General features: G+C 39.8%; 1 protein-coding gene across 10 annotated transcripts in view; it reads right to left on the reverse strand.

The window, feature by feature from the left end:
* Positions 1-1689: 1689 nt before the first annotated feature.
* Positions 1690-21811, reverse strand: part of adgrb1a (adhesion G protein-coupled receptor B1a) — a 208475-nt gene continuing 188353 nt past the window's right edge. For 9 of the 10 annotated variants that reach the window (XM_026184581.1, XM_026184582.1, XM_026184584.1 and 6 more), the window contains 7 exons: positions 17221-17392; positions 15902-15997; positions 15097-15136; positions 12590-13251; positions 10541-10576; positions 10242-10400; positions 1690-3510 (listed from right to left, as the gene is read on the reverse strand). In XM_026184581.1, the coding sequence (XP_026040366.1) occupies positions 3316-3510; positions 10242-10400; positions 10541-10576; positions 12590-13251; positions 15097-15136; positions 15902-15997; positions 17221-17392 (1360 nt within the window). In that variant the 3' untranslated portion in view covers positions 1690-3315. The remainder of the gene's footprint in view (positions 3511-10241; positions 10401-10540; positions 10577-12589; positions 13252-15096; positions 15137-15901; positions 15998-17220; positions 17393-21811) is intronic. The other variant, XM_026184583.1, reaches the window with a different exon arrangement.

Genomic DNA, 21811 nt, shown 5'->3' on the forward strand with positions numbered 1-21811 from the left:
GACACATTACAAGGTGTAAAAAGAGCTTAAAAACTTCATATAGAACAAGACTGAATTTCCTGTGCTATTTTTTTTTCTTAAATGTATCTTAAAGTAAATTTTTCTGAAGCCATCTTATGTCCCTGCTATAAGCTTGTGTACTAAAAGTGAACACACTGCATTTTCTTTGTAAAAAGAAGATGTTACAATGCTCACACAAACTGGTTTATATAGTATCAGTAAACATGCAAATGAATTAACAATTCTAAAGAACTATTAGTTTTTTTTTTACTTGTACAGAACAAACAAAGGTTTGTGAAGTTTGTTTTTATGCAATGTCTAAAAAAACGCATACAAAAATATTTTAAGGGAGTCTTGAGTGATTAATGAATGACTAATGAGTGGTAAGCTCAAAACAATACTCAGATGGCGACGGTGTTAAAATACAATAAAGAAAACTTAATGAACATTCCTTGAGTTGAATAACTATCAATACTGCTACTATTCATAAAATTATTGTTACATCATATTGTTATCTATCCATCTTCTTCCGCTTATCCGGGGCTGGGTCGCGGGTGCAGCAGCCTAAGCAGAGAAGCCCAGACCTCCCTCTCCCCTGTCACCTCCTCCATCTTGTTTCGGAGAACACCCAGGCCAGCCGAGAGATGATCTCTAGCGTGTCCTGAGTCTGCCCCAGGGCCTTCTCCCAGTGGGACATGTCAGAATACCTCACAAAGGACGCGGATACTACGATACCCACCCAAGCACACAGTTTCTCACCAAGGGCAACTCCAGACTGTGACAGAGTCCAGCCCCTCTCCAGGAGACTGGCACCATAGCCCAAGCCGTGCATTGATTCACTGCTATTCCCTATTCACTGCTCTCTTACTGTCTTACTCCTCTCCTGCACCCTCTTATTCTGCTGCATGTCTTTAGCTTGTCTATGTTTTTCTACAACTACTTTTAAGTATTTGCTTTACAGGAATCACTTTTGATTTGTCATTTGTTTAGTTTAAATGTAAAGTTTAATATACAGGATGTGGCTCTCCTCAGCTCAGGAGGTAGAGCAGCTCCTCTACTAATCAGAAGGTTGGTGGTTCAGTCACTGTCTGCTCCTCTCTGTATCCCAAATATCCTGGGACAACATAGTTCATAACATAATTCCTCTCCGATGCATCCATCAGAGTGTGAATGTCAGGGATGCCTCATTTAGCTTAAGGGCTTTCTGAGTGCTCAGGTAGGGTAGAATAGCACTATGTAAGAACCAGTCCATTTACAATATCCATGCCACATTGTCAGTTCAGGTTTTATTTTCTGAATCAAACCAAGTGTTTTGCCCACACCTACACAAATTCAACATGTAATGGCATCTTAGTACCACAGAAAATGGGAAACTAATGAACTCTGTGCAGGACTAAAACTGAAGTTTCAAGTTTGATGAGTAAATTGACTTACACCAAAACAAAAACAGCAAAACTTTCACCTTTGAAATAATTTCACTTTAAGTTGATGGACTCAGATCAATAGCCATTAAAAATAGAAATGCATTTCTGTACAAATTGACATTCAAGAACACAAATAGATTAAATGTTGTATTTCACAAATGCTCACGAGAGACTGTTGGCAAAACAATAACAAAAACAAATCATTTTGTAAGATCACATGATGTATTATGATGAATGACTGTGTAAGAAAATAAGCAGACTTGTGTTATTTTATTATATAGATATGCTTTTATTAGAAATAAGACACATTCATTTTGTGCTCTGAAAACTGTACATTAACAAAAAGGCGACCCCAGTGAAATAAAAACAGGAGTGAGGGGAGGAGAGAGAGAGAGTGTGTGTGTGTGTGTGTGCCAGGGTGGGGCGCAAATCAGAGGTCAGAGGAAGCAGGAGCGCAGAGGTCGGCAGTCAGGGTTTTTTCGACAAATACAGATCTGAGGGAGTGACTGGCGGTGATATCAAAACACACACTGTTACACTGTGATACAGAACACTCGTATAGTCCAATACCCTGAAAGGACAGGGGGAGGGGAAGGAAGGACTGGTATCAGAATAATCATGTTCATATTTATAATAATGATGACAACTATCCCCAAGCACAGTAAGAAAGATATTTATAGGCTAAAATCCATTCTGTAGAACTCTGTTGAAATAATTACAATGCTGTACATCAGGACTCCAAATGAGCCTTGTGCTTTCTCTGTGTGCAACCACCATCCTTTATATTACTCTACCTTGTATGTGTCATTATCTGTAATCATCATAACATATATATCGATAGATCTATGGATTTACTCATCTTCCATTTTTTCAGTGCGCGCACACACACATATACACACACAGTAATACCTTTTTTCCCTTAGCATCATGTTTGCATTAACTGTATCAAGCCTGCTTGTACATCAAGAAACTGACCCAACCAACTCGTGTTTGCTGTACTCCTTTTGGACGTCCACGTTGTCCCTCTTTTAGGCGGTATTGAGGTTGAAAAGCGAACAGAGCGCAAAGCCCGCCGGCATGCGCTCCACCATCTCTGAGGTGTCCGTCGATGAGAAGGCAACTTTCCATTTTGGCTCAACGTGATGTTTTGGATTTCTTTTTCTCACTCTCCCCCGTTTTTTCCCTTGTCGCTGCAGGGTGAGCCTTGGCCTACTATCGTGAGGGGTGGGATAAGGCGTTAGAGATTGTTGGGGAGCAGGGAGCGGCACTGAGGGGCACATATGGGTGTATGTTTGGCAGTCTGCCTCCTCAAATGCCGTGTGAATTTTTTCTTCCCAAGTCTTATGTTGAAAAAGAGAGAAATTCAGAGGCATGTTGAGCTGCATACAACATCAGAATTTGGTCAGGAATAAAGAGAGCAGAACAGCAATGCAACAATACTCTCAACAGTGAAAATAAAGAGACATAATCATGATTATTACATCGTAACCATTTAATACAGGGGTAAACATCGTGTGATTACCTTTGCTATGCTGTTTATTACATGACTTAATGATGCACATATAGCAGCTTTGTCTGCTACTTTGGCAATCTGTCTCCAGCGTAAGCCTGAAGATCATATACAGGAAGATGACCAGTAATTGGTGACTTCAAAAACATCAAATGAAACAGAGAATGAGACACCGTTATCTCATTCTCTCTTTAATTCATTAACTTGATTTTCTGTAATCGTGACTCTTTTCCTTGCCCTCCTTGCCCCCTCACGGTCTTGGCTACATCCACCCTTTGAATAGAAGTACACAGTAGGGCAGTATGTGTGTCGTGTGTCTGCTTGGTTGTCTGAGAGCTCTGGAGCGAAAGTGGAATTGTTTAGTGTGAGCCAGAATCTGGGTCACACCTCTGTCTGCAGGTCCATGATCTCCTGGCCCACAAGAGGAATGGTTGCACTGGTCTTCTCCCACTCTACTGTCTGCAGCTCAAGAGGGGAGACCGCCACTGTCTCCAGGTCCTTCCGCACCCAGGACGGGGGTGAGTTGGTCTTACGAATGCCTTCCCACGCCCTCTTGCTCGGGGTCTGCTGTTTGTCCTGAGGGGAAACGGACATAAGAAAAAAGTTGGTTTGTCTCATCTCTTAGAATCGCTGATGTACTTTAGCTATTTTGGGGGCTCTTCCTCACCTTTTTCAGTCAATTTATTATACCCTTACAGAATCAGTCTAGCATTTCAAATTGTTAACGTTCAACCGGTCACCAGAGACCCATCTAGGGTTACTGGCAGAGTTATGTTAATATGAAGTTATATGAAAAAAACAACAACATAAAAAAAGTCATGCCAAAATGAATGTATGAGACTTCACTCCTCTATCTCCTTAAACTATGCCAACAGTATTTAATAGGTTGATAAGCAAAAAACCCAACCCTAACCCTTACTTAAAGATCCCCAATGATCCCATATGAAGCTGAGATTAGCATTAGGACACTTTGTAGCACAGTTTTGTAGAAGATTTTGTCTACCTCTTTCTAAATGTAAAAATACTGGCGGCAGCTAGTGGTACCGTACAGCCTAAACTAGGTAATTTCAATTCACAAGATTTCCAGGAAATTTGACCTTTGATCTTGACCTTGAGGTCGAGGTCACTGAGATGCAAACTTGTCTGAGATTTTGAGTGGACACACCTTTGGTATCAGTTTGAAACTCCTATATTGCCTCATTTTCGAGTTTTCACATTCACAAACTTGGGTGTCCAAACTCCCTTCCCACCCACCCACCGGGGTGACGACAACACCCAATGTGCATTTGTAGGTAAAACCTTCAAACTCACAATTTTGTAAGCTGAACATCATAAACTGTAATAATTGTTATTTAAAGTGAACAACAAAGTTCTCAAATTTAAATGCAGATGGGTGACAAAGAAAAAACACAATATCAGGTCTCGTTAGGCCCCTATACAGTGATAAAAACCACATGCTCTTTACTTCTGACCTCTAGTTGAAGTGTGGAACACGAGTTCTTTAAAGCATATACTCTCATTTGGTGTTTGGATAACAATAATGGAGAGTGCTGTTTAACCTGGGTTGGGATATTTATTTTCTTTGTTAGTCAAGGCTTTGTGCTTCAACCGTTGTGAGTGCTCATATAAAACAGTAATTGAAGCATTGTTTGGCTCGTCTTCCACTCAAATTGAACTGATCGATGTCCACCTACTTCAGTCAGATCATGGAGAGATATAAAGAAAAAAATTATCACTGGATTCAAGTAAGGCAAGACAGCAAAGCTGTTGTAAATCAATAAGTTATTACTATATTAACAGCAGCCTATCATATTGTGCTGCCATTTGTTCTAATGTGATGGATGGACAATGGAGCCGTTCCATAATCTGTGTTTGATTTACTGAAATTCAGCATCATATAGACTTGGCAGCAAATCAGGAACAAACAGAATATTTAACCTATATATTTTCTGCATTACTTATTTACATACAGTCTGCACTGCTGTAACTGTAATGCACTGCTTTGTTTGTTAAAGTACAACGTATACTTCATCGAGTTTGCATGTATTCTCTCTGAGAATCAACTAATAAAAGGAATCAATACAGAAACATCACCGCTTGCTTGCAAAGCCATGAGTAAATATTATGTGCATAAGTTGCCATAGTCATTTATCCAGTATAAAAGAGATTTATGACATGAAAACTCTTACATGTGTCATAGTACGTTACTCTGGTAACTTAAGGTCAGAGTATATGATTCACATCAATGGCATGCTATTCAAACCATTCAGTAGGTTTACTGAATGGTTTGAATGATGAAACACTGTTCAGTGAGTTATTCTGGAAGAGACCCCTCCCACCAGGACAGAAAGAAATGTTTCATCATATGATAAAGGAGACCACTCAGGACAAGTGTGTATTGACTTGGTCCCCTCTATCAGGACAAGTGCACCCAAATCCACCCCACAGCATAACAGACCTAACAGATGCATTCTTGTAGGTGTTGATGCTTCAAATTGTTCTTAGAATTTGCCACACACCTATAGTTTATTAGTTGGAAATAATTCTGAGAGAGTCATTTGTAAACAAACTGTAAATGCCAGAGTCCTCATGTGAGCCTTCACTGTCAAAGGGGTCAGTCCATACAGAACACAAACAGAATCTGTCAATTCTGTTTATGTGGGAAGTTATGAGACAGAATTACCTCTCTGCTTGATTCCAAACTTGCCCCTCATAGTTTCATTCTTTATGCAAAGCTAAGCTAATCACCTCTCAGCTCCAGCATCAATGTGAGACAATGCCACATGAGTTCTTATCCAAATTTCATTAGCAGAAGCAAATATTTATTCGCCTACTTCCTAAAACAATACCTATACTTATAACTCTAATGACCACAGAATGGACGTAGATTGTTGATTCAATCTATACTGAGTAGATGCAAAATGTTTAATTACAGTTGTGGTCAAAAGTTATTATGGTCATGATTATCATGGTAAATTAGGACTTTTAATGATTTCTCTTGACTGTTCTTTTTCAGGATGGAATGACTATATAGCACACATTTTTTAATGATTTAAAAAAAAATTTGATGTTTCAAAAGCATAAATATAGGTCAAATATATACATAAACACCCACTAATATTTCATTAAATGTCCATTAGCAAGTTCCACCTCGACCAGATGATTTGGTAGCCATCAACTAGCTTTTGGCATAATTCTGATATTTCTTGGAAGAACTGGTAGAGTTATTTAAATCAGGGGTGTCGAGCTCATTTTACATTGTGGCCCACACTTTGACCTTAAGTGGCCAGACCAGTGAAACTCCCCATTCTGTCAATGTAAAGAAGTTACATTTTTAATAATTGTTCTATATGGCAAAGAAAACGCTGCTGTGACAAAGAAAGAAATCTGTCAGCACGACTCTTTTTGACGTAAATTATAAGAAATAAATGTGCAAAATTATGGAAAAAAAATCTGGTAGCTCATTGCCCAGACTGTCCAGCTTTTTGTTTGTTTTAACTGTTCAGGTTGTAAAAAACCTGAACGACCATAAGGGAGGTTTTCATCAGTAGGAGAAACTGCAGTTAAAAGTCCAAAATTTTTGCTTGTGCTTGTTTGTGGTGAGCAGCAGATCTAACAAGTTAAGAATTATAAATTGAGTCAGGCCTGTGAGACTATGAAGAACACAAATGAGGTCTAAGGCCTGGACAAGTCTGAAACCTTTTGACTTCCACACTGCAAAATGGCTGAAAATAAAAACGGGTTTCATTTTTATAAATTCTGTACTCAGCTTTGCAGTCTTGTTTTGTCTCTGGAACATCTGCACCCCATCCTTCTTTCACATAATGGTATGATCCCGGTCTGTCTTTGCATGTGATTGGCCGCATGGTGTGCGGCCCCCCCCCTACCTTGTATGGATCTCAGCAGGGCTGAAGATTGGACTTTCACATAATGATGAGCCACTAATAACTGATATATGAAATTAGAGCTGGGCGTTATGAGATTTTTTCATATCACGATATGTTTTTTTCATTTCAGGCGATAACGATATATATCACGATATAAGCCAAATAACTATATTTGTAAGATTTAAATGTGCCGTTGCTCACAAGTAAAATGTGAAATAATCAGCAGCTTGTTTTTATTTAAATATTTATTTCCCATAATAAGTTCAACAGGGTAGATGTACTTAAGGAACATGAGACTTTTTCAGATAAATAAAGGCAAATATTACAAACTACACAAAAGGCAGCCGCTAAAGCGTTTAAGTTTCAAAATAGAACAAACGAAACAGACTACTAAATTGTCAATTCCACTTAGAAACAAAATATTAATTCTAAAAATAAATCTTAGTTTGTTTTACAGAAGAACAGACAAAACTGACTAACTTTTTTCAATATCAAATAAACTGAGAACTAAAAGGAAATTCTCAATCTCTCCTTGTTGTATAGCTGAGCTTTTCAAACAGTTTTAACAGTTACTTTAGTCTGACAAAAGCCGAATGATGAATTAGCGCTTCCAGTCAGAGACTGAGGCTACGTCCACGCGTACACGGGTATTTTTGAAAACTGAGATTTTCCGTTTTCGTTTTAAAAAATAATTCCGTCCACACATAAAGGCAGAAATGAAGGAAAACGCTGCTATGAACATGCCAAAGCAGCAGGTGGCGCTAGATTCCTAACCGTGCAGAAATGTTGGCCAATCAGAAGTCTGGAAGCCTCGGTGGGAAAAAGTAAACAAAGCTGGGGCATAGAAGCAGAACAGAGTCGTATGTGTGGAGGGACAGTAACTGTGTGTATATGTAAGCATTTAAACACTGCAGAGAGTAGAATGAACAGTAACAGTATTGTAGAAATTCATTTCACCGAAACAATAACGTGGCGCAGTGTGACGCATGCACCAGTTTATTGTATTTCCAGACTTGCTTTCAGCACAATTTACAGTGCACGCTACTCTGTTTTTTGTCAGACTTGAAATAGCCGAAATACCTTCACACTACGGAACTTCTATGGCTCTTCCGTTCGACAATCTCTCCGGCGTTGGAACCATCATCTGTTTTCTCTTAAGGTCACGCTCGGTTGATTTTTCTAGTCGGCACACTACTCATTTCCTCCATTACGCGCTGGCTGCTTCCCAAACAAACACACGTGCGGCTTGGCACTTGTGCTTTACATAACAAGTCACGCGACGTGACGCTGCGGCTGTGATTGGTTCGGCTCTGCGCTACTTAATTTGGATTGGCTGACCTTTTTTTTTTTTTTTTTTTTTAAGAGGACAAGAGCGGCGAGCTCTATCACGATAGTTTAATTTCTCTATCGAGTAAAAGTTATATCGCGATACATATCGTTATCGTTCTATCGCCCAGCTCTATATGAAATTATATTGCAGACTGGATCTCGAGTCAGATATTGCTCCGGGCCATAGGTTTGACACCCCTAATTAAATTTTGATGGCTTTACTGAACCTGGCTTTTAAGCCTAGTCCACAAATTTCCAATAAGGTTCATGTTTTGACGCTTTGGGAAGGCCATTAGCCAAGCTTAAGGTTAGCCTGCTTTAAAAACGGAGAATGGGAGGTAGTCGTCCTTCTTCATTATTCAATTCAATATACAATATACCAGTACCACTGTAAGCATTATGCTACCATCACCATGCTTGACAGTTTTACAATCGTCTGATCAAATTTACTCTTCCAAACATTAAGACCATCAAAAAGGCAGTCGCTACCCTTTCTATCACAGCTCATGCTTTACTGAAGCAAGAAAGATGGTCAGGGCCATGGGACAGTCATACAATTCCTAAAAAAATAAACAGCCTCTGTGGGAAGCATTTTATTACACAATTAAGGTTGTGATGGCTGGGTCAACTTTATTATCAGTTAAAGAATTGAAACCCATTTAACCAAAATTCAACATGTTGTGACTAAAATCTGATGTGTCGCTATCTGCTGCAGCAACAAGTGGCATTGTTGTCTAAATGTGTCAGCTCGTTATCCATGAAAACGGGGCATTTATTATCAACCATACACACAATTAGGGATGCTCCTAGCACCATACTTCCAAGCTTATCAGAAGTTTACAAGTAACATTACACCCAGAGTGTGGCCTTATGAAAGTAGCCAGCTGAAGCCAACCTTTCTTTTCTTATGTTCTCATGCCTGTGGGTGCACAATATTTATGACAAGCTAAAGTACCAAAGTACTTTAAACAAATCATCTGTCCCATTTAAATGTTTCACATCTTGGCATTAGTATGGAGGGAGGTGGGGGTTGCCCTGGTTGCACGCAGATCCTGCACCACCATTCTACATATTTTTTTTTGTTATTTTCAGAATCTATATATAAGCTACATTTACTACCAGAACTTTGATGTGGTACCTCCATTTCAGTTTCATAGCATCAATTTCAATTTTATACTTCTATTTCTGTCACAAATATTTACATATGAAACTGACTGCTTGGAAAGAGATGCTGCATCTAAAATTGCATACATACTAAAATTCAGTATTTTGTTCGCATGGACATCTACAACTTTTATGAGCATAAATGGTATACTTAAAAACAGGAACATGTCTCTTCCTTAGCAGCTGCCTTGGCCAAGCAGCAAAAACAGAGAAAACACCAAAGAATTTTCAGCTAGTAGAAGAAGGATTCATTGAAATGCTTCTATCTAGGTAGCTCGGTGCAACCTTTGGTGTTATAATTTCATGTTATTGTTGATAAATTGTCTTTACTGCATAAGTCCTTGGTATATGCAGTCAGAGACTCAACAAATTGCAAATTCCACAGGTAAGAAGACAATTAGTGTCAAATCCTGTGTCATTTTTTGTCAAGTGAACTAATTGCTGCACTCATTAGTTTAAACTCATGCACAACACAATTAAGCACGTCGTTCACACAGTGTACGACATATATATGTATCTCCGAAGTATCTGAATTGGGCAATATTATGTGTATTCGGTTCGGTTTGTAGTTGGAGATTATATGGCCATACACAAATAATGCCTATGCATAAGTTAACACTGTAACAGGGGTGCGCAGTGAATTTTCCCAAGGGTCCTTCCACATGAGAAACCAATACAGAATTCAGTACAGCACATTAATCATTTGACCTCTTTTTAAGCTTATTGGAGTGTCCCTCCCAGTTTCTCATGTGGCTCCTTTGGGAAAATTAATAGCACACTGCAATAGAAAAAAATGACAATTTTGAAAACGGCTGCACTTACAAATCAACAAGCAAGTGTGGTAATTTTTGCTAATTATAGAAGGAAAGGGGAACATTAGATATTAGGGAGGGAAGGGGCAGAACAGAATAAATTTAAACTCTTTACACTCATGTTGGTCTTGTCGCTGCTGGCAGAGGACACACTCCATCTTTTGGCAGCTTTGGCGTCAACAGGTGGAGATTCTCTATCCTTGTCTGCACTGTGAATCTTCCTGTTCAGGTCCTGAAACATGTCCTGGTGGCGTTTCCGGGTGTGCATTATTTTCTACACAGGGACATTGCACGTTATGTACAAAGTAAACAGCACAGGTGACCATCACTCCTATTTTAAAAATAAATGTATGCAAAAATGTTGTGCTTTGAAGTCTAAACAGCTCTGTAGGAATCAAAGAGACTAAAAATTACCTCAAAGTCAAGCTCTGCATAGCGTGATTTTCGTCTCTGGAGGGAGATGAGACAGAGAAATTAAAGATGTGTCTTGATATTGTGTGTTTTTTGAGTAGCAAGTGTTTCTCGGCAGTTTTTACTGCGTATGTGGACATTAGGTAGTTAGTAAAGGGCGTCTCTGGGACTCAGAGAAGAGCAGTGAGTCATGAGGGAGGAAACGAGGTTCGCTGCTGGTCATTTTGATCCTGCTGGCACAAGTTTGCAGTAAACAGATTGTGACCGAATGACCTTTCGGTCCTCAGTCACAGAGTGGTAAAGGAAGACCTGACCTTCAGGCTGCCTGGTTGCCGTGGCAGCTGCCGTCTCGCACCAAATTATAGAAGTGTGTTTTACCCCCCAAGTGAAAAGACACCAGCAAGCAGAAGCCTGACTGCTCTGTGGCGATCTTATCCCGCCACTTCTGTCTGCAGTAGGAGCTCTATGAAAACTAACCTTTTCAAAGATGCCGCCATCACACGGGTGACAAAATGTTGAGATACTTCTTGTGATGTGAATTGGAGATTATAATGGCACTGACAAATATGTGGGATGGTGCATCTCTGTGGAGACCTAATTAATGTTGTTTTTTATTAGTCCACCAAGACAAGAAGAATCAATGCTGGCCATCTGTTTGCAAGCAAAATTACACAAAAACTACACAGCCCAATTTCATTGAAGCTGAAGTGGTGAAGCTCAGGGAAAAGGACAACTTGTTTTCTGTTGGATTGTGAGATGCAGCTGAAGGACTACACAGACCAGTGTTCCTCTTCTGTTTGTCAGCAACACATTTTACTGAAGAGCTGGAATCCAGAGAGCCTTCTGACCTCCTTTCTTAGGTGGATGAGGATCCCTTTGTTTAAATTTTGGGAGAATGTACTGTCTGAGTTTTAGCTTCGTCTCAAAAAAAGATAAAGCAAAAACTACCAGCCTGAAACCTGAACTATAGACAACAACGTATACAAACAAGTTTTGCTGCAGCCAAGTTTTTCTTTAAATTCAAAATCTTTCTTTTTTGCCCCTAGGCGATCCTCCTAACTCGACCACTCGAGCATCACTGATGCTGTAGTGGTCATACATCACCACATGTGGCACGCACCATGCCACGTAAATGATTCCAGAAAGCAAATACAAAAAATGTCACTGGTTTCCCAATTTTTCTATATGAATGGCTGCAGACCATGCAAAATAACACAGTAGTGTAGCAGTCAGAATGTTTGGCGTCATTCGCTAATAGGAAAAAGCTACAGCACCTTTAGAGTTTGATAGCCCTTTAGTGAGAAAGTTATAATAAATCGATGTGATAAAAATGAAAGTGACATTCACCACAGTGATGCAACCCTAAATTCTCAAACAGGCAGTAAAAGAACATTGAGACTTGTGAATTATATTATCACACATGATAAATTCTGCATGATGTCCATTTCCACATCACTAAACCCATCAAAGCAACAACAAAGTCATGTACCCACCACCCTGCTGTTTGAGAAGCACTCTCAATAATTCATTCCAAATGTGTTTTTATGTTCTTTCTCTACAACTGTTTACAAAAAGTCCCCATGTCCTGGGGCTGTTTCACATTACAACCCTTCCAGAAAAGAAAGGGATTTTTGTGTATGAGCTACAGAACTCGAAGGCCTTGCAGAGTTGTATTGACAGAAACCTAGCAGTGGTAGACAAGATGGCAAATGCTTTGCTTGAAAAGAAGAGAGTGGTTTGTCTGTTGTTATTCTGATGGGAATACACAGAATTCTACTTTTACTGAGGAAATAGCAAAATTGTTCGATTGTTAAATTCATATTATCGAAACTATCAATACCAAATCATATTAGCAGATTAGGAAACTCACTCAAATATGTGAGCATTCACCAAATAATCATAATAAAATGCCAGTCTCCGATACAGCCTACATCTGGTTGTTCATTTGAGAATTTATGATAAGCACAAAACACAACTCAGCATGCATGTATTATGTTAAATATGAAGTATGAGGCTGATAATTCAATACATTAAGAGGTTTTTCCGTCTTACCTCCAGCGAGCTCATGGACAGTGTGGAGACAGTCTCACTCTTGGACACCACTCCAGAATTTCCAGACTCTCCTCCGTCACACATGTTGTTGGCCACCTTGGAGTCTCTGGGCATATTCTGCAGGTTGTGCGCAGGTGAGTCTCTGTCAGAGCATGACACACTGACCTGGTCAGCAGGCAGGCTTTTCAGCCCAAAGCCAGGCACTGGCTCTCCACTGACAGGGTTAGCCAGGTGGATAAGCCTGGTCTGAGGCAGCTGCTCAATGCTGATGTTATACTTGGCTGCCTGCTCCTCTTTCCCCTTGGACGGTTTCAGGGTGCCCGTGTTGTTTGTCGGTAGAATGACATATCCCGGGCCTTTGCCAGCCCCCTCAGAGCTGCTGCCTTCACCGTTCCCTCGAGGCAGATCTCCATCCAGCTGCTTGAAGAGTTCGCCATCGCAGATGTAGATGGATTTGGCACCCGGCAGCTCGGTACTGATTCCTTTTGTGGCGCCTTTCTCCCTCCGCATCGTCAAAGTGTGGCTCGTATAGTCGGCCACATTCTGGAGGTGAACCTTGGCCATGCTGGCCGGCATGGTGTTAAAATTAGAACCTTTTTGAAGAGTGAGGGTCCCAGAGGAGGCCTTCTCCTCCCCCTGGAGGGATGAGCGCTTCATGGTGCCTAAAGAGACCAGAAAGAGAGAAAAGCTGTGTGAGATGCAATTTCTCCACCTGGGAATCTCGGGAAGAAACCAGCAGCGGAATGTGTGTAAGTAATAAACACATTACTTTTGCACTGTGTGAAACAAGGAGATTTTATAAATCAATTATTAAATCACTGAAATTATAAGATTCTTCCCTCTACGTCTGACAACCAATACAATCCTGGATGAGTCTCTTATTTTACTGCTGGACTGCATTTCAGAGCAACACACCTTGCTCTGGTTGAGCACCTTAACCTGATCTCTAACTGCTGCAGGTTGTGATCACAGTGGGTAACCAGAGCAAAGAGAAAAAACAAAACAAACAAAAAAAACCTCCAGTGCTGACAGATTCTCTCTGGGGAAGCAGAAAATCATATCCCGGCCAGCCCCCTAGCTGGTAGGAAAAATACAAGATGGAAGGACAAGGTTAGCAACTAATAAACTTCCAAACTAAGAGTGATGGGATTTTTTCAATTGTGGATGACACTAAAGACAAAAGAAAGAATAATGCTACAGTGACTTGTAAATGGACTGGTTCTTACATAGAGCTTTTAAACTCCATGAGCACTCAAAGTGCTTTACACAGCCATTCAAACAACATTTTTCTATACTCTTCTATCTAACATTTGTACACATTCATACTCCAACGGATGCATCGGAGAGCAACTTGGGGTTAGTATCTTGCCCAAGGACATATGGCGTGCAGACTGGAGCAGAAGGGGATCGAGTACTGTTGATGACTTGTCAAAAATACCTGTGTTGCCTGTCTACATAAAGTCTTGGCCTATGACTTCAGTTTTGCTACATTGAATACCTGCTAAACACATCCAGAAATCCTAGAGCGAGAGAACTGGAGTGAAGAAAGTCAAACAAAGCCACACAGTATAGTATTTTTTCTCCACATGAGGACATACAAGTGCTTGCAGTTCTATCAATATGCTCGTCTTCTAAAAGGTATTGCTTTAGTGCACAAAAAACCTCCAGACCTCTGTGTCGCTTTCCGGTGTAAAGTCCTGGAATTTCTTCACTAGATTTTCATTGGAAAATGCTTCCTACAGCAAAAGGTTGTAACCAGTTTTGACATGAGTAACGTAACATTCAGCTGGGTACGGCATGACCTCGTGGCCCAAGCTTTTTCACAATAACAGCATTTGGCATATGGCAGCAAACATATCCTGCACCAGGTCGAGGCTGCTGAACAACATCAGACAATGCTCCGTACTAAACATCCCCTGATCGTTTTCTGCCATTCCTGCTCCCTCTTGACAAACATTAAACATCTCTCATTTCTCTCTGCTCTTTTCTGTCTTCCCTTGCTTGAGCCTGTCTGCTTCTGAATAGCTTTTCTCTTCCAGACACTTTTCTTGATATCTTGTCTCAAGAGGTAATCAGATTTTCACTCCCAGTGGATTTTAGAGCATCAACCAGTATCTGATGCAGCGCTGTTGGGAGGGACTTAATTACACAGCATCAGTGTAGGAGAGGCTCAGACAGCCATATTTATCTGCATATAACTGCTCAGCACACATTCATCCCACTCCCATCAGCCTGGGATAAACGGAGTTACGCAGCAGTGATGTGCTGCATCTCTTGTCAAAACAGCTCCTTGGCGTAGGGAGGCTGCTGTGATGTTGACTGTACGGCACAAGCGCAAAAATGAGAGGGAACACGGCTCACATCTGTTCCAACAACAACGAGGAATTTGACGCAGTCAAAATACAGAGAAGGAGGCACAAGAGACATCTGTAGCATCTGAGAAACAGTTCCCAAAGTCAAATCAAATGCAAACACACAAACTCAAACACGCTCAACCTGGAGCTTACCTGATCTGCAAGCCATATCCACATCTTTCTCAAAGTCAGTCTGAGGACAGAAAACAATAAATATTAGATTAAGTGTGGAGACGTGGGAAAAATATCATATGGGGGGATTTTAAGCCTTTATTTGGCGACTGCAGTGAAGACAGGAAATGGGGAAAAGACACCAGGGAAATGGTCCAGCCTGCATCAATCAATGGAATACCTGCTCAGGGCACATGCACACTAACTTTTAGCTATCAAGTCAATGTGATGGTATATTTTTAAAGCAAAGGCAGATAAACATTGAGAAAATGAAGACTAATCAACAAAACTTAGATTCATTAATAATCAGTTTTATTATATTTTTTTTATTTGGATACAAGCTGAAGAGAAAGAGCTTTGGGTTTTGTAGAATTTCTTCTTGTAAGTCACTCTGACCTCTTCCTAACTTGTTTTATTCTAATCATGATTCTAACACGATGCCATTTCCTAAACAATGCTTTGACTTCATTATTTTTAATAAATTTCTATTAGGTTAGTTATCTTGAGGGGTTTTTATAAATATTTTCAAGATCAGAATTTAAGAAAAAAAAATGTATATTTTCCATAAAATTAAACATATGCTTTAGTTCTCTCGTGCTCTGAGATGAGAAGATCAGAATTTGGAGGACACAGGTCTTGAACCTTTTCAAGCTGTTTAGAAGTCAAAATTTCAAGAATGGAGCAAAAAGTGCGTACCCCTTTTTGCGCTTTATTATTCCATAGAGTTAGTTATTTTAAATATTCTCTCACATCATATCAAATTTCTCCAAATTTTAGCTCTTCATACCATTAGCTGAGCATGGCCATTCTGAAATGAACCTCCTGAATCTCCATTGGTGTCTTCCTGTCGGTCCACCACACGACACTTCACTGCCTCCTGAACCTGAGGCAAATCATCAGGGCATAGATCACGATCTTAATACAGACAGAGTAATAGGACATGCAGTCCTGTGCGAAAGTTTTAGGGAGGTGTGGAAAAAAAAATGCTGTAAACAAAGAATGCTTTCAGAAATATAAATGATTGTTTATTGGCTCCAAATGTATTCTGCAGCAGGACGACGACACCAAACACACAGCCAAAGTCATTAAGAACTATCTTCAGCATAAAGAAGAACAAGAAGTACTGGAAGCAATGGTACGGCAGACAGAGCCGTGATCTCAAGATCATGGAGTGTGTCTGGGATTACATGAAGAGACAGAAGGAAGTGAGGAAGCCTGCATCCACAGAACATCTGTGCTTAGTTCTCCAAGATGTTTGGAAGAACCACCAGCTGAGTTCCTTCAAAAACTGTGTGCAAGTGTGCCTAGAAGAAGTCACCCCAAATATCAATTTGATTTATATTTCTCTCTTGTTCACTCACTGCATTTTCTTGATTGATGAAATCAAATGATTAACACTTCTATTTTTGAAAGCATTGTTTGATAACATCATTTTTTCTCACCTGCCTAAAACTTTCGTCTTTTAAACATATACAGTACTGTGTAGAGGCTTTTAATGAATAAAGACGACAGGCTCGAGCGGATCTGACTCCACATTGGCTTAAGTGGGGTCAGTTTAGGATTCCCAGATAATAAAGTATACATCATACAGTTTGTCACATTTCAGCTATCAAACACTCTTTGATAAACTCTCCATGAGAGATGCCTTACAGGTTTTTCATTTTGTGAGAAATGACAATATAACTTACCTGCTTTTATTATGAAAGGGATAATTTTTTACACATTTCATACGTACGTTTGTATAAAAGCGAATGACGCTTTACTCTAAATGAGTCGAAACCAACATTTATGAGTCCATGTCTTGTTAAATAATCTAAATTCATCTTTCGGGGCTAGCATGGTCACATCTCTTAAATGTTCACTATCCAATGGGAAAATTTAAGTCAATGAGACTCAAGCAGACCCTAGTGGACTTGGAAAGTATCACCACACCTGACTGAGATGACATCCAGAATTGTATAATATGGTAGCTTGCTGTAGCTCAACATATTAAATCAACACATCACCCACTACAGTGGTAGTAGTCAGCAAAGAATCTCAGCTGGAAGTACTAGACAGGACGCACAACTACAAACAAAACAATAGGGTAGCGTTCCTATAATATACCTCTCTGCGAAGGATGCAGTGAACCATGACAATGACAAAGCCTTCCAGTGAATCAAACACAGCAAAAAGGATCTGGAAGAGCGCAGAACGCCGGTCGGTGATGGCCAGGACAGCTGACATCCACGTGAGAGCCAAGAGTGGCAATACCACACAGGAGCTCCACAGTGACGCCCTACAGAATGGAAGGGGAACTGTAGTCAAGAACAGTACAACCCAAACTTTGTGAAGGCAGGACTACAGTGATTCCTAGCCATTGCATTCTAAGATAGTTAGAATTATTAGCTGATTTTATATTCAATGCCCTATAAAACACACACACACACACACACACACACACACACACACACACACACACACACACACACACACACACACAAAAACAAGGTTAAACTGATTTCTTTTGCTCAACTGGACCTGTTCACCCTGTTAGCATAGTGTTAGCCTACAACTCTAAACATGCACTAATACAGAACATCAAACAAATAATTATGTTACCAACGCAAACAAAAACATACATCCATTATTTGCTGATATATATGTTTTTAACTCACATATATTACATGCATGTATGTTTAAGATGATTCAGTCAAACCATAAAGGATCTAGTGCCACAGGAAAGAGAGGGAGGGAGGTGAGCAGTGGGGGGAAAAAAACAAGTGTAATGAGGCTGAAACAGAATGCAGACAAACAGAAGAGGCAGAGCAGAGGAGGACAGACAGAGAAAGAGAGAGAGAGTCTGAAGAAGTGTTATCCCCTGACTCTTTCCATTTTTCTAATGCAAATACTGATAATAAACTAGCACAATAACTACTGGGAACGACTGTACCCGCAATGAATGTGGTGAAACAGTCTTTCATTCAGATCCTCCAAATGAAGATAATTAAGCAGGCTAACTTTTAATTACAAACTATCCCAGAGGTGGAAAAAAAAGCACTGAAGACTAAGTCAGACTAAACTAAACGTCTGCTCCAAGTTGCAATTCACACCCACTTTCTCTTTTTAAATTATTTTTAAGCTGTTGTCAACAATGCTTCATATATTGTAGGTCTTTCATATTCAATTGATATCCAGAGACTGAGCTTACAGTAAACATTACTGAATAAAATGAATAAAAAATATTTTCAACTTGTTCTGATATTGATTATTGATGTGTGTCAGACTTATTTTAAATAGACGTATTAACATGGATTAAAAAAAATAAATATCTGATTTCGCTGCAGTTAATACCACTAGCTAATGTCTCCCATAGCCGCCTTGTAGATCTGGTTAGGGTGTAATATTTACACCTTTGGCATACCAAATGTCCTATAACAGAAAAACTAGAGCAAAAATGTGTGATTTGAAAGATTAACTCTTCTAGCTTGCGAAACTATGTTTTATTAGCATGTGGCTGAAATGCAAATAAGTAGGTTTTTTTTCTGACAGATTTTTACTTTTACATCCTACATTTTAAACAAATATCTACACCCCACATAGCAAGGAGGTCTGGCCCGGATCTGGTATCAAGCTGGCACTGCTGGCTGACTTCTGGCATGACAAGACGTATGTCATCCAGATATGGGCCAGGCCTGGCATAGATGGCACTGTCTATGTTATGGCATGCAATATCTGGCTCGATTGCAGTTTGGTTTATGTGGCCAGGCCCATGGAAAACAGGTCTGGCCGTGATCCGGCATCAAGCTGGCACTTCTGACTGACTGCTGTCATGGCAGGGTGTATGTCAACCAGATGTGGGCCAGGTCTGGCAATGATGGCACTATTTATTTTCCTATTTTCCTATTTTAGCTAGAAGACCCAAATGCGATGTTGCAATACTATACTGCTATGGTAGCCAACGTTTCAAATGCAGGTTTGATAGGTTACACTTTATCCAAAACCTAGTGACGGTTTACTCATCCTTGCCAGTGGGTAGCTCAGGAAGGAGAGCAGGTCACCTTGTGATCGCAAGCTTAGTGGTTCGATCCCTGACTCCTCCAGTCTGCATGTCAAGAGTGTGAATGTGTATGAATGTAATTAGGAAGCACTCAGTTTAGAGAAAGTGTGGGATTGGGTGAATGTGGCATGCTGTATAGAGCATTTGAGCAATCCGGGAGACTAGGAAAGCATTGTATAAGAGTCCATCCATTCACTGTCTGAGCAGAGTTTCGTCATGTTACTTTTGCACTATTATGTTCCGGCATATATTGTTATTACATGGCTTGATTAAGGTACACATTAGGCTGACATCTGGGGCCAGAGCTGAAACTGTTCTGGGCCAGCACATGGCCAGCAGTGTGTCTACAACTGGCCCGTGGCTGCACACAACTTACACATGGCCCACATACCGCAAAGAATGACAGCCCTTTGGTGGCCACAGACGGGCCAGCACAGGACCACCAGTATGTCTGCAACTGGCCTTGTGCTGGCCCATGTGTGGGCCACCTCTGGCAAACCAAATCTGGGCCACCAAAGGGCCGTCATTCTTTTTGGTAAGTGGGCCATGTGTAAGCACATTGTGTGGGCCAGATCCAGGCTATACCAATTTTGATATGTGGGACTTTACACTCCTTACAGTTTCAAAACAGTATTATTGTACAGTCAACCTTACAATGTAAAGTGCCTTGAAACAACTGTTGTGATTTGCTGCTGCATAAATAAAATTGAATAGACTTGTTACTTTTGTTTTAACGCATTTGAAAGTAAAATGTTGTGGCAGGTAACTCCAAATTCAACGTTTCTATTAGCTGAACAAAAATCAGATAAAAAAACAAGCTGTTTGTGTGCAGTTTATCTCACAGTGTGTTGCTAGCTAAAGGTCCAGCTGCTGTATTTCACAGGGAGAGAAAAGAAAGAGAGCTAAGAGGTTGGATATAAAAGTAGAGACTGCTCCGTTGCATTTGACAAATTGGAAATTTAAAGCTTACATGTAAGTCCTCGTGTTTTTAAATCAAGTACTGGGCCTGTACATGTGACAATATGTTTTTTTCACATTGTGAGAGATGCTGCAAAACAAGTGTCACTGTTTCATTTAAAGGTTGCATGAAAGTCCTCTGCAGGTTAGTGCAGGATAAACAGCTTAGTTTTCTGTACTGTGATGGGTTTAGAACAGCTGATAACAGCCTGTACATTAAGAGTTATGATTCTTCCCTATGCTGAGCCATTTCAACATCCCCCATTTGCTGAATCCCACTTTAACCTCCTCCCTACTCATTTCCTGTTTAATGTAAGCAACAGAAAACAGCGATTTTTTATTTCCCTTCTTTTTCTCTGCTCATGTTCTGCTTAACAAATTCAAGATGAGAATATTTATTAGAATTTTGATTCTAATAAATATTCAGGCTAATATAAAGTTTGTATTCCCATCTACTTATATTATTTTATTATTACATTAACATAGTACAAGGTTCAGTTAGCTTTGCTAACAGCTAGTAGAAACATCATCCAAAGAGCTACTTTTTACTTTCTTACTTCAGAGTACACTTCAAAGCTGGAACGTTTTCACTTTTACTAGAGTAAGAAATTGAACCAGTACTTCAACGTTACTGAAGTTTTATTTTTTAACACTGGTATCTGTACTTCTACTTAAGTACACAATGTCTGTACCTTTGCCCCTCTGACCTCTACCCTTAAATGGTTTGCCAGTGAGAAACAAAATAACATTCAAGGAGGTGCACACTTCCTCCAAGTCATGACTAATCAATTCACTTTTACACAATCACTACAAATCATGAACAACAGTGGAATTAAGTCTCTGGTAACTTTCATTATTTACCACATATCTAAATTCTCACTAGCCACACAGTGGGTTTACTTAAAATGTTCTGTATGATCATTTTATCTCAGGATAAAATATTTCCTATTTGTCAAATGTTTTTTTGGTCAACAATTCATATTTTCTAAACTTGATATTTTGCAAAATGAAACCTGGCATCCATATTTAGAACGTAGAAAACAAAAACAAAGTACAATGATGGGAAACCCATAAATAACTGAAAAAGCATAGCTAATTTCCACCTCTGGTAATAACCTGGGCTTTGTTAAAAGCATATCACACGTTTCTTTTGTCCCATTGTGCGGAGACTTTTCCACCCTGCGAGCAGTAAACCCCTGTGCAGCATCACTGTACCACGTCAGTGTCTGCACTGGCACTTTACACTTTAAGTGAGTTCTTCTTCCCCACTGTCACCAATTGCTTTCTCAGAGCAAATACATAATATTTTAAATATTACTAATGATGAGATTTTGCATTCTATAAAATAACTATGCTATTGTGTTAATATATTTATAAACTATAAACTATCAGCTTTACTTAAGACCTAATGCTTACTTTTTTCTCTACAACAATCCAATGATAATTTACACACAGAAGTTATGAGACATTTGGTGACCAAGTGGCTGTCATTTGTAATATCCTGAAAGCAAACACTGTTTGCCTCAATGGCAGCTTTACACAATGCTAGTAATAATAATAATGACCAGCTCAAGCAGGTAGTCACCTGTAATAATTTTCAGTTAGCATGGAATATTTTGGTCAAACGTTAACGGACAAATTCCTGTACCTGTGATTACAGCCCAGGCCCGAGTTTAAGTAAAGCATCTCAAAATCAGCACA

This window comes from Astatotilapia calliptera, chromosome 11, assembly GCF_900246225.1.
Source record: "Astatotilapia calliptera chromosome 11, fAstCal1.2, whole genome shotgun sequence".
NCBI lineage: Eukaryota > Metazoa > Chordata > Actinopteri > Cichliformes > Cichlidae > Astatotilapia > Astatotilapia calliptera.